The sequence below is a fragment of the Staurois parvus genome, unplaced genomic scaffold (genome assembly GCF_062004578.1).
Source record: "Staurois parvus isolate SC_StPar_1 unplaced genomic scaffold, SC_StPar_1.0 ptg000199l, whole genome shotgun sequence".
Classification (NCBI taxonomy): Eukaryota; Metazoa; Chordata; class Amphibia; order Anura; family Ranidae; genus Staurois; species Staurois parvus.
The window spans coordinates 5,432,668-5,445,070 of NW_028317995.1; the positions used below are offsets into that span (position 1 = coordinate 5,432,668).

General features: G+C 41.2%; 1 gene segment (V, D, J or C); it reads right to left on the bottom strand.

Annotated features, from left to right (window-relative positions):
• Positions 1-1,001: 1,001 nt before the first annotated feature.
• On the bottom strand, positions 1,002-6,144 carry LOC149461538 (T cell receptor alpha variable 40-like). The segment is given in 2 exon segments: positions 1,002-1,333; positions 6,072-6,144. Coding segments are annotated over 2 exon segments (405 nt in total).
• Between the last annotated feature and the right edge of the window lie 6,259 nt (positions 6,145-12,403).

Sequence of the window (12,403 nt, forward strand, 5' to 3'; positions counted from 1 at the left end):
AGGGAGGAGCTTCATATACAAAGGAATTGTGTCATAGATCTCAGGGAGGTAATATGAAAACAAATGCATTACCAAATAAGGCCACTGGATGGCAGCATAACTAACTATAGAAATGTCCATAGGAAATGGTACAAAGAATAAACTATATGAATTCTCATGTACATTAACATAAATATTAACTGTGTAACAGCATATCAGTACTGATTGTTCCTGTGTCCATTCATCACTGAAGCGTAATAAACTTTGTTTACTATGCTTTAGTTAGTCTCTGCCCTCAGTCCCTTTCTCTGTCTCACAGACAAAAAGAGCAAAGTGCACAGACTAAATGCAATCTGGCTAAGTGTAACATTATTGCTGAACATTACAGGAATATCTGATTTGAAGCGGCTTACTTCCTACTGTTTTAGGTTTATGATTTATGTGTGAGCTTAAATATGAATAATATTTTATGATAATTATGATAAAATAATTTTTGGATGTGACAAATAAAAAGGTATTTGTGCTGAAAATGTGTGCTAAAATTTCTGGTGCTGACGCAAACATATCCAAGCCAATTTTTAGAAGCCAGAAATTATCATACATCCTTCATATGAAACTATTCTATTCAAAAATAAATCGAATGGTTATTTGGAAATTTAACTTTGAAACTGGCAGCTTAGGAGAATGCTTTTATAGCCACGGATTTGCCGTTACTGGAAAAACAATCTCATGAGTAGCATTCATTGCAGTAGGTTACTAACTGAAAGTCACATAAAAATTGCATGTTTCATCAAATACTTTAAGGGCCCATTCAAACGTGCATTGCAATTTAAGTTCTTTTTTATAATATTTGTTTCAATGTCCACCAGTAATTTGTTTGCTTCCCATTATTATATCTTTGTATGCACCACCCTGAATACCAGGAGATGAAACAACTCTCTGTAAATAGATATAAGCAGATATTGTAGCACTGCGGTCTTTCCTTTTGTTCATAAGTTTGCCAGGTGTTTGACACTGAGAGGTTATTGTACATCCTGCTCATGTACATTGCTCAGTGTGTCACTGAGGACACAGTAGTAAGTCCCAGAATCAGATACTCTTGCATTGGTGATAGTCAAAGGAAATTCCTTGTTTGTTCTATCATTGCTATAAAATAATCGTCCTTTGTATTCGTCTTCTAGATCTCCTTCATTAGTGTACTCTCGTAGTAGCATGTTCATTGTCTGTCCTGGTTTATGTACATACCAGAACATTGTGTTACTGCTCTGGCTATAGTTGCAGCTCATGGTGGTCTCCTTCCCTTCATCAATGACTACAGAGGGTGACTGGTTCACTGTCTGCCCCAAAGCAGAATCTGGAAGACACAAATATCACCAATAGCATTTAACAAAATATAGTTATTTTAAAAATGCCCTTTAAGTATGCAATGGTTTTTCTAAAATAGGTGCACAAAAGATTAGTAAAAATTGTAACATGCACATGTAATGATAAATTAAAATTATACTTAAAAGTAGGGAGGCAGAGCTGTATTAGACGATTCCACAAATAAGGACTTACACATCAATGACGAAGATAGAAGAAGAGAACAGAGGATACGTGTGCTGTGCATGGTTGTAGCTGTGATCTGTCAGTGAAGGTGAAGAGAAGAAGTAAAGACAGTGACATGCAGGAAATGGGGAGGGCACAAAGTAAGGTTTTCCTGGAGTCATATATAACAAAACCATTATATCATTAACCCCACTAACATACATACATAGGAGAGGAGAGGTTATGTTTGGTTAATGCTGAAAGCTGTCTAGTTTTATGATTGCCATGTACAGAGAAATTTTTATTTTGTGTGCACCAAATACTTTTGTAAACAAAGATATTACCTTGTACAGATATCAGTGACATCAACGCTGTGCTGTACATAGCCTGTACAAAGAGAAAAGGTGTGGGAGGGGCCCAGTAGGGCCACCCTCTACAGGCTGTCTGCAGAAAACTGCAGGAGGGGAGGATACAAGACCAGTTTCCCTGCACAAGGAGAGAGAGCAGCAGTGACAAGTCTTTTTTACAGTGCTTGCACAGAGGTTAAGTTTCACACTGGATTACTGCACACATGGAAGAAATACACAAAGGGCACCAAGATTCAAGTACAAATACACATGCCTCTTATATTTAGACAATATTTGCTTAGCATTGAGCTAAGCTCTTCAACGCATGTAAACTTCTGTCAAGTGAAGACGGCCACACACTGATCGAAATTTGGCTGCTCCCTTCTATGCCACCCAAATTTCAATCAGTATATGGCCAGCTTAAGAAACACACTGCTGACACCTCCCTGCCCCCAGTCTGTTGACTGGATAGAGAGGCTCCATTCACACCTGTGCAATACAACGCTTTTTTTAGCTGTGTTTTTGGCACATTTGTTGCCTTCACTTGAATGAGCTGCCCTACACGTGACAAACACTTGTTTCATGTATAGTACCTTTTTTTGGTACTGAGCCAATCACATTTAAACGCCATGTTTTGCCATGACAAACCTGTGAAAAAATGTGGGTCTGCTATCTGCATGTGGAGTGCCATTAATAAATAATAACACCACAAGTGTGTTTCACATTTTTCTGCATTTGTAACCCCCTCCCAAAAACAATGGCAGAAATGTGTACCCATTTGTATCATGTGATTAGCTGTGACCAATCATAGCTAATCAGAATAGTACACACTGAATGAAAGAATTTCATTCATAAAAAATGGTTGCTTGTAACAGTGATTATCACTGTTATAAGCAATCTTGATCACTTCCCCAGAGTAGTACAGTGTACAGTGTTACTATGGTAATACTGTATTGCTCTGCTCACAGTATGTAAAAAAATCCAAAGAAAAAAGAAAGAAAAAAACTGTTTGAAAAATTGAAAAAAAACCTATATATATATATATATATATATATTTTACATACTGTCACAACTCAGTGTCTCTGATCACCCCCACACCAGTTATATGATTATATGATGACACCATACTGCACTGGCGATAGTATGAAAAGAAAATGTGAAACAAAATTTACATCTTACAAAATTTACAAATGATCACTTCAAAAAACTCGCCAATCACCTTACTAAATACCGTGGACTGTCTACTTTCCAAAAAGGGGTAATTTGGAGGTATTTATAATGTCCTGGTATTTTCCGGCCTCAGGAAATGAGAGGTTGTCAGTACATCAGGATTAATCGATTTTCAAATATACTGTATAAACCATAGTTTGTAGACTTTCCTACAGACTATATAATACACACTGATTTGGGTCATTTTTACCAAAGATATGTAGCAGTATACATTTTGATCTAAATTAATGAAGAAAGATTATTTTTTTGCAAAATGTTATACCAGAAACGAAGAAAAGCGCATTTTTTTAAAAACAATTCTGTCTTTTTTTGTTTATTTAGCAAAAAAAAAACCCTTTGGTGATTAAATACCACCAAAAGAAATCTCTATTTGTGTAAAAAAAATGGTGAAAATGTCATATGGGTACTGTGTTGCATGAATGAGTATTTGTCATTCAAAATGTGATAGCGCTGAAAGCTGAAAATTGGCCTGGACAGGAAGGGAGTGAAAGTGCCTGGTACTAAAGTGGTTAAGCAAGGCTGTAGTTCAGGGCCCCATAAGTTACTATAGACAGTGCACTCCTCAGGACTACATGTCCCATCATGCCCCTCTAGCCTCTTCTGATTGGCCTCCCCACTACAGGGAGCTTGAAATTATACAGAGCCTGCAGCTGCACACTCTGCCCTGTTTCAGCACCACCGACAGCTCACGGTGGCGGAGGTGGGAGAAACCAGAGGACTCCGTACACAGTCCGCTGCTCCAGCTGCCTTGTTACTTCTTGTAGCTGATGGGGGGGGGGGGGGGTGATGGAGGGTAGACGAGCAGAGTAGGAGATCATACAGAGGACAGGCTAGCCCACTGCTCTGGTTCCATCCTTCACCAGCTCCCAGAATGGGGGGGGGGGGGGTGAGGTGCAGCGGTACAGTGGGGCAGAGCAATTCTCTGATTCTCCCCTTTTTCTACTGTCCCCAATCCATTCCTGATAGAACAGATACTTGGGGGCAAGTTGCACATGCTGAGTTTGGTGTGTATCACTAAAGAGTTTTTGTTTTATTCTTGGGAGAGTGCATATGATCAGCATAGGGCCAATCAGCATTGTCCAGACAGAGGTTGGGTCATGCAGCCTTATAGGACAATCGGGAGAATGAAAACTCACCCTACAAGCTTAAACCAGTGCTTGTCTGGACACTGATAGAAGTCACAAAACTGCTATATACTGCTGATGAGAAAAGGTATTTAGCAGTTTATATTTACTAAAATAATTGCATTTCCATGTTCTGTGCACTATGGGAGACCAGATATAGTGAATGCAGGGTCCTGGATTTAATAACACTTTAATTTCTATAGAACGGTCTTCTATGTAGAAAAATGCAAACAATGCAGCACAAGGGGAGTCCCACAGTGGAAACAATCCTGACCAGCAAGTTTAGAACAGCCCTTCCAATAAAAAATGGATACAGGCTGGCAACAGTCTCTCTCCCTGGATTTCTCTTAGGCCTACTTGCTGTGTCACTGACTACTTGGCTTCCTCCTTCCAGTATCAGCTAACACTGCTCCATGAGCCTCCCGGCCAAATCCTTCTTGGATATTGCCCCAGTTGTTCCTGTGACTTGTAGATGATCCATTAACTCTTTTCCTGAGCTAGAACCACCTGGAACACCTTCTAGCTCTTAAAGGCCTTGGAAGGATTAACAGCTCTTTCAGGCTCTAGACCTTATATGCACCTCTCAGCTCCATGCTGGTCACTCTATTCACCAGGGATTGGCTGAGGATGTATACATGATCAGCATAGGCTCTACCTTCTCCACCCACTATGTTTTAGCACATTCTGTTAAGACAGGGTAGCTGCAGAACCCAGAACAGCCTACAATAATCAAACCCAGCTCCACTGAGTACAGATGAGCTCAAAAATAAACTAAATTTACCTAAATCCTACCAATCTATTAGTACCTAACTAGGAAGGTTCTACAATGAATGGGCTGAAGAAAACTGAAATTTGCACTGGATGATGTAACCCTCTCCTTAGCATTACAGGGGGAGTCTCACTCCTCATCAGAGTCCCTGCTTCAAATCAGAGTCCCCCCTTTACCTCACCCTAAGAGAGATGTTAACATACACATACATTTTTACATTGTAATATTGGGGAACTTAACTCAGTGGGTTTGAACATTCCAGTGAGTTCATACCAATCAGGAAATCTATTGTAGGCCTGGTTCACACTAGTACAATTTCAAATGCATCTTATTATTATTATTATTTATTTATTAGTATTTTATTTTAGGTGCTTTTATAACGCCATCAATTTATGCAGCGCTTTTACATACTGTATATATTGTACATCACATCAGTCCCTAACCCTCAAAGGGTGTACAATCTAAGTTCCCTAATTTGCATTCATACACATACTAGGGCCAATTTAGAGAGGATCCAATTAACCTACCAGCATATCTTTGGAGTGTGGGAGGAAACCAGAGAGCCCAGAGGAAACCCACACAGGGAGAACATGCATCTTGAATCACATAGAATTGCATTGCAAAGGAAATCACATGTTTTCAATGGTTCCATTCACATCAATGTGACTTAGTACAGTGCAATTATACAAAAGGTTCCTGTTCTATCTACTATTTCCAATGCAATTTTGGCCCCCATTAGAATATACAAACCTTATCAAAGTTGCATCCAAGTAACATTACATAATTGCACTAAAAATCATATCAAAATCTGATCACAGTAGTGTGAACCTAGCCTTAGGGCTTGTTGGCCCACTTTTATTAACGACAAATAAACGGTTCTACACAAATTGGTAAAATTTTCACTCGCAGGGGTTTCCACCATCACTTTGAACATGAAAATAAAAAACAACCTTTGTCTCCTGGCTTCCTTCAACAGTACTATTGCTTAGGCTTCAAATCTTGACCTCAAACCTTGACCCACTTACACAACACCTTTGTGTTTATGTGCCTCTTCTTAGCTCTCCCAGCTTTCCGGGCTTCCCAGTCCTCTCATACCTCTAGGTTCTCTCGACTCGTTCAGTCCTCTCAACTCCCTCAGTGGCATAGACAAGGATCCCCCTGACTCCATCGTGGAGTATTGTCTTCTAAGTGGAGCACGCCTGTCTAGTAAAGGGAGCCCAAGCTATGGCTAGGCCGTAGATTATAAAGGCTGTGCACACCTGCGCATGCAGCCTGCTGGTTACTAGTAACACCTTTGCCCAATACTGTATATATTGGGGTCCTATATACTGTAACTTTACACTGTATATGCCATTTCTTCTCCAAGAAAAGGTGCATGTATTATTTTTTCTTAAAAGTGAACTTCGCACATAAAGCAAGAAATATATTGCTGCCATCTTGTGGTGGTAATCTAAAACTATGTATACAATTTGACTTTATACCAAATCATTGTTCAGTTCTTACTGCATGTATTTCTATTTAGTTTAAAAACATACCTAAAATGCTATCAAGATTACATGAAAAAACTAAAGCTTTTGTTAATCTGCGTTTTTCCTCTCTTACTGGTCAGAATGTCAGCCTCATGCTTAAACATGTTGGTGTAATGTGATGGCATACATTCTAAATTGCACGCCAGTGCACCAGTGCTGCAAAGCAATTAGAGCTCATTAACACTTGCTTCAAAATGTGACACTGAACAAACTTTTTTAAAGCACTCTGAATGCCAATCAAAGTTCCTGTCACTAAATAAAATGCTTCGCTTACAGTACTGTTTACTTGCTTTGTATTTGCTTTGCTTCCAAAATTATACCCTTTGGTGCTTATTGTTTGGTGAAATGCAACTAGCAGATGGCACACGAGGTGTGCAACAAAGGTACGCTATAGCAGAAGATGAGGGTAGACTAGAGAGAGGACTGAGCTGCAGAGGATCAACAGAGCTAGGGGACTGGAGCAGGAGAAACTAGCAATGTCAAATGTGATGTGCAGCATGGGAAAAATATAGCAGGTGAGCGGGCACCAGAGAGAGAGAGGGGGAACAGCAAACCAGAGGATCAATAGAGCTGGGTTTACTACTGAGTAGGGGATCAGCAGAATTGGGGATTACTACTGAGTGGGGGATCAGCAGAGCTGGGAGCTACTACTGAATGGGAGATCAGCAGAGCTGGGGGATTCTACTGAGCAGGGAATCAGCAGAGCGGGGGGTAATTACTGAGTGGGGCATCAGCAGAGCTGGGGGTACTACTGAGCAGGGGATCTGCTGAACAAGGGTACCAATGAGCTGGGGATCTGATGAACAAGGGTACCAATGAGCTGGGGATCTGTTGAACAGGGGTACTAATGAGCTGGGGATCTGCTGAGTGTGGGTACTCCTGAGCTGGGGTTCTACTGGGTCCTTTTAAAACAAATACAAAATCAATACACATACAGGGCATTTGCCAAGCTTCATTAAAGCTTCCAAAAAGCATCACCGAAGCATCATTGAAGCATCACCGAAGCATCAAAAACACATGTTGAAGCGGTTGGCACTTTAATGTGTGTTAAAGTTGAAGCAAGTGTAAATAAGCACTTACAGTGCTTTGTGGTGGCATGCACTGCGGTAAATGCTATATGCATGATTTTTGGTCCATTGTGGTACATTAGGCAGTCTATTCAAATGAATTGGCTGCTCTGGCACAATGCAACACAAAGGACCAGGCTGGTGTTAATGGGCCCTTAAGGTTTAGGAATTTAAATATTTAGAATTTCTTGGTTGATGTGTTGATGTGTTAACCTAGAAAAAAGTATGAGGGAATTTTTACTTCTCTTTTCAGATGTCTTATGTGGATAAGTTACTGAGAAAGTAATCCTAGAATCTGCATCATTGCTGGGCATTTTGCTTTTTAAAATGGACACTAGTTGTGATCCTTTCCTATGCAAGTCGTGACTCCCCCCCCCCCCTCCCTTTGACTCCCCCCCCCCTTCCCTTACATCACATGTGTCAAACACAAGGCCTCGGGGCCGAATCTGGCCCACCAGGCCATTTCAGTTGGCCCTCACACCACTCCTGCACCTGCTGCACTGTACCCACATTGTCTCAGCAGTCGGCAGTAGAGAGAAGGACAGAACTCCTCTGCCAGCTTCTTCCCAGCAGCAGCACAAGGTTAAAGTGTACACTGTAGAAGGGTGAGGAACTCTTGAGTTCTGATGGTGGGGGGTCTTGACATCTGATGTAAAGGGGTGTGGGTTGCTCTGTGCATCTATTCTTACAGATACAACCAGTCCTTTGAGGGCAACCATAATGCTGATGTGGCCCGCAATAAAATTGAGTTTGACAGCCCTGTCTTACATGATAGCATTTGGGCCTGACAATTGGTGATTAGGCCTAGTGCACTAAATTGTGGTGGGTAGAATAGAGTGTTAAGTAAATCCTGTATTATGAGAATCTGGAAGCTTACACTGCTGGTCTCTTTCTGAAAATACTAGCTGCCTATCTGTTTGTTTTCAATACTTGGGTTACTGATGTCATTCAGAAATGCAGATAAGTTGGGATATGAAGGACCAAAGCACCATGTTTGATAGTGACAGGTCTGTAGTGGCTTGGTCCTCTAAACAGTATACAGGCAAAAAAAAGGCCAACTGTGACAATGTTCAGGCAACAAACATGCAATCATGACAACGTGGGGTTGATTTACTAAAACTGGAGAGTGCAATATCTGGTGCAACTCTGTATAGAAACCAATCAGCTCTCCAGTTTTAGTAAATCAACCCTTTTGTGTGTGAGGTAAGTGTTAGTGTAGCTCATGGGTGCTCAACTTGTGGCCTTTCAGCTGTTGCAGAATTACAAGTCCCATCATGCTTCTGCCTTTGGGAGTCATGCTTGCAACTGTAAACCTTGCAGTGCCTCATGGGACTTGTAGTTCCACAACAGCTGGAGGGCCACAGGTAGAGCACCCATGGTGTAGCTGCTGGTAATCTAAGTTGCGGCATTGGTGTTTAGTCAAATTAACAGGGCAAGGAGGTGATGCAGCAATTGCAGGATTGCTAAATTACTTACTACAGTTTTCTTATCTGGCGCAACCCTGCACACTGGCTAGGGCACCATAGGACACCACCCTTTCAGGGGACGCCAGCTCTGGGAGACCTCATGGGTGCACACTTAAGTAGGCACATCTTGAGCATCCTCCTTTATGAAGGCCTTGCATTTTTGAACTGCCTTGTACTGGTATAGATAGTGCCTTGTATAGATTTGAACTTTGGAGAAAGAACAACTTTTTCGCTGTGTCACAGAGCTCTCTTGAGGTTCAGGTGACTATCTTGGATTCAAAGTGGTTATAAATAGATCTGGTTGGGTCATTTAGGTGAAGACAACAGTGTGGGAATTTTCATACAGGGACAAAGACCCATTTTTGAAGGAGTGGTAGACCTAGGTTTAGGACAAGTTAAAGCAGAAGTATGACCAAAGTTTTTTTTGGCCCTACTTTTCCAGTGTCCTCAGGAGTGTACTTAGTTCTGCACTCCTGTGACCCGGATTCAGCCGGCAGCAGGCTAAAGTCTGCTGTTGGATGATGTCTCTGAGCCTGTCCAGACTCTGGAGGGATCCCGACTTTAATGTTGGGATCCACAAAGATGCCTGATTGGCAGCTGGCTCTCAGTGCGCTGCTGAGAGCCTACGCCAATCACCTCACCCCCTCCACAGCCCAGCACTCCAGTGAGCACTTAAAGGGCAGAGCAGAGAGCAGTGGCTGACAGTCACCGGCTGTTTGCTTACTGAAAACTGAGAACTGAGCAATCAGTGGTCTTTGATTGCTCAGTTCTTGGTCTTAGAGCCAGCAGGGGACAGATGTAGCATCAGACCGATGCTGCATCCACCTAGGTGAGATTTATTTTTTTTTTAACCTGCACTTCACTTTTAAAAATGCTTGCAGACACCTCTGGAGTTAGAGGAAGGTCACCATAAGCCTCTACAGTTTCTTATCTGGTGCAACCCTGTGCACTGCACTGTCTAGGTCAACACATTTTCAAGGCAGCCAACTCTAGGGAGCCTCATGGGTACATGCCTAACCACTTCTGCTCTAGAGCAATTTTTTCATGTTTTTGCACACATGTAAAAGTCTGTAGCTATGGCCATAACATTACTTTACATTACATTTACATTTACTTTATCCAGGAAAAGACAGACTATGAAACCAGAAGTTACAAAATCATTTGCTTTGGCTTTCATTCAGCGCAGAGTAGACTGGGGAATGGATATTTCTCGGTCTCTTTCTACCTGGCCTCTTGAAGCCAGTGGATGTGGTCCCAATAAGCCTGTGGATGTGGACTCCTGGTAATGTGGATGTGGACTTACTTAAAACCCCTACAATATTGTACAGTATATTTTCTGAAAGCAGAGGCCTTGCAGAATAAAAAGATAGTATTTTTTATGTTGAACAATATTTATGCGACTGTTCATTAAACACATATTTTCAAGGAAAAATCTAATAAAATTAATTTTAGTGCACACAAACACAGTATAATACCCATTTTTTGTAAAATGTAAAAGATGGGGTTGTGTTGAGTAAATAGATACAAATATGCCAAGCCTTAAAATTGAATGTGCTCACACTAGAATTATTGCACTCACTCTGACATTTGCAGCAATACCTCATATGTGTGGCTCAATCACAGTTTAAATACATGTGCTTACCCTGAGCGAAAGATTACTTTTGTGGGCATGTGCAGGGCAACAGGGTTTTTTTTTTTTTTCTTAATAATCATTATCATTTACTTGTTTTAACTTGATTGATTGAATAATTAAATATACCTTTATTGCTGTTACAAGGGAGTTTTTTTTTGTTTTTTTGTTTTTTTTTCTATGGTTGAACTTGATGGACTTTTGTCTATTTTCAGCCAGACTAACTATGTAACTATAGTACAGAGAAGGGCAACTAAACTGATACGAGGCATGGAGGAGCTCAGCTATGAGCAAAGATTAGAGGAACTGAATTTATTCTCTCTTGAGAAGAGGAGATTAAGGAAGGATATGATCAATATGTATAAATATATCAATGGTTCATATAGTGAACTTGGTGTAGAGCTATTCACCCTGAGGTCATCACAGAGGACAAGGGGGCACTCTTTACGTCTGGAGGAAAAGAAATTTAATCTCCAAATATGGAAAGGTTTCTTCACAGTAAGAGCTGTGAAAATGTGGAATAGACTCCCTCAAGAGTTGGTTCTGGCCAGCTCAGTGGATTGCTTTAAACAAGGCCTGGATTCTTTCTTGGATACACAGAATATAACTGGATACTAACATTCATAGGTAAAGTTGATGCAGGGAATATCCGATTGCCTCTCGGGGGATCAGGAAGGAATTTTTTTCCCAGCAGGAGCAAATTGGATCATGCTTTGCTGGGTTTTTTGCCTTCCTCTGGATCAACTGTGGGTATAGGATTATAACTTTTTTTTTCTATGGTTGAACTAGATGGACTTTTGTCTTTTTTCAGGCAGACTAACTATGTAACTATAGTGATCGATAGCATTGGGCAGGTGACAGGTACTCTTTGCGGAGATATTGGGGGTTTATTAGACACCAGTGTCTCACCTGCCCTCTGAAAGCATGTGACAAAGCACAGATCTGTTCGGTTAGATGCTTTCCTGTCTGTTTTATCCAGGAAAAGACAGACTATGAAACCAGAAGTTACAAAATCATTGTCGCTTTGGCTTTCATTCAGAGCAGAGTAGACTGGGGAATGGATATTTCTCGGTCTCCTCCTACCTGGCCTCCTGAAGCCAGTGGATGTGGTCCCAATAAGCCAGTGGATGTGGACTCCTGGTAAGAGAGGGAGAGCCTGGGGACCATGCAGGGAAGGTCCCATCAGGAGAAAGTCAATGCTGCCAGCACTGTGAAAGTGATTCGGTGACTATAAAGCCACCTGTTCACTTTCACTTTACAGCCAGGAGTCAGCTGAGGAAAATGTGTTTAACCCTTCACTCTTTGGATGCACTAAATACATCCACAAATTGACATAACCTGGTATTTAAGCCCTGAATTCTTGAACTGCCTTGTACCTGTATATATAGTGTCTTGTTGTACTGGGTTGACATGTAAAGGAAGAATAACACATTTATCTCTGCCACGTGGCTAACTCCACCCACTTGTGGGCAATTTCAACAATATGCAGACAACAAATGGAGAGCCAGACAACATAAGACAAACAATTTCTTCTTTGTCCCAAGCAAAAATCCCACTCACCCAAAAACCCACAAAAATCTTTCTCATTCCTGCACCAACCCTCAGCAAAAATTTTTACCCAGCCTCCCCCCAGCTAAAATCTTCTTCAATCAACCAGCAAAAATTCTCCTCCCTTTCTCCAACACACATGCCAACCAACAGAAATATACCTTCCCCCAGCATAACCCCCTCCCTC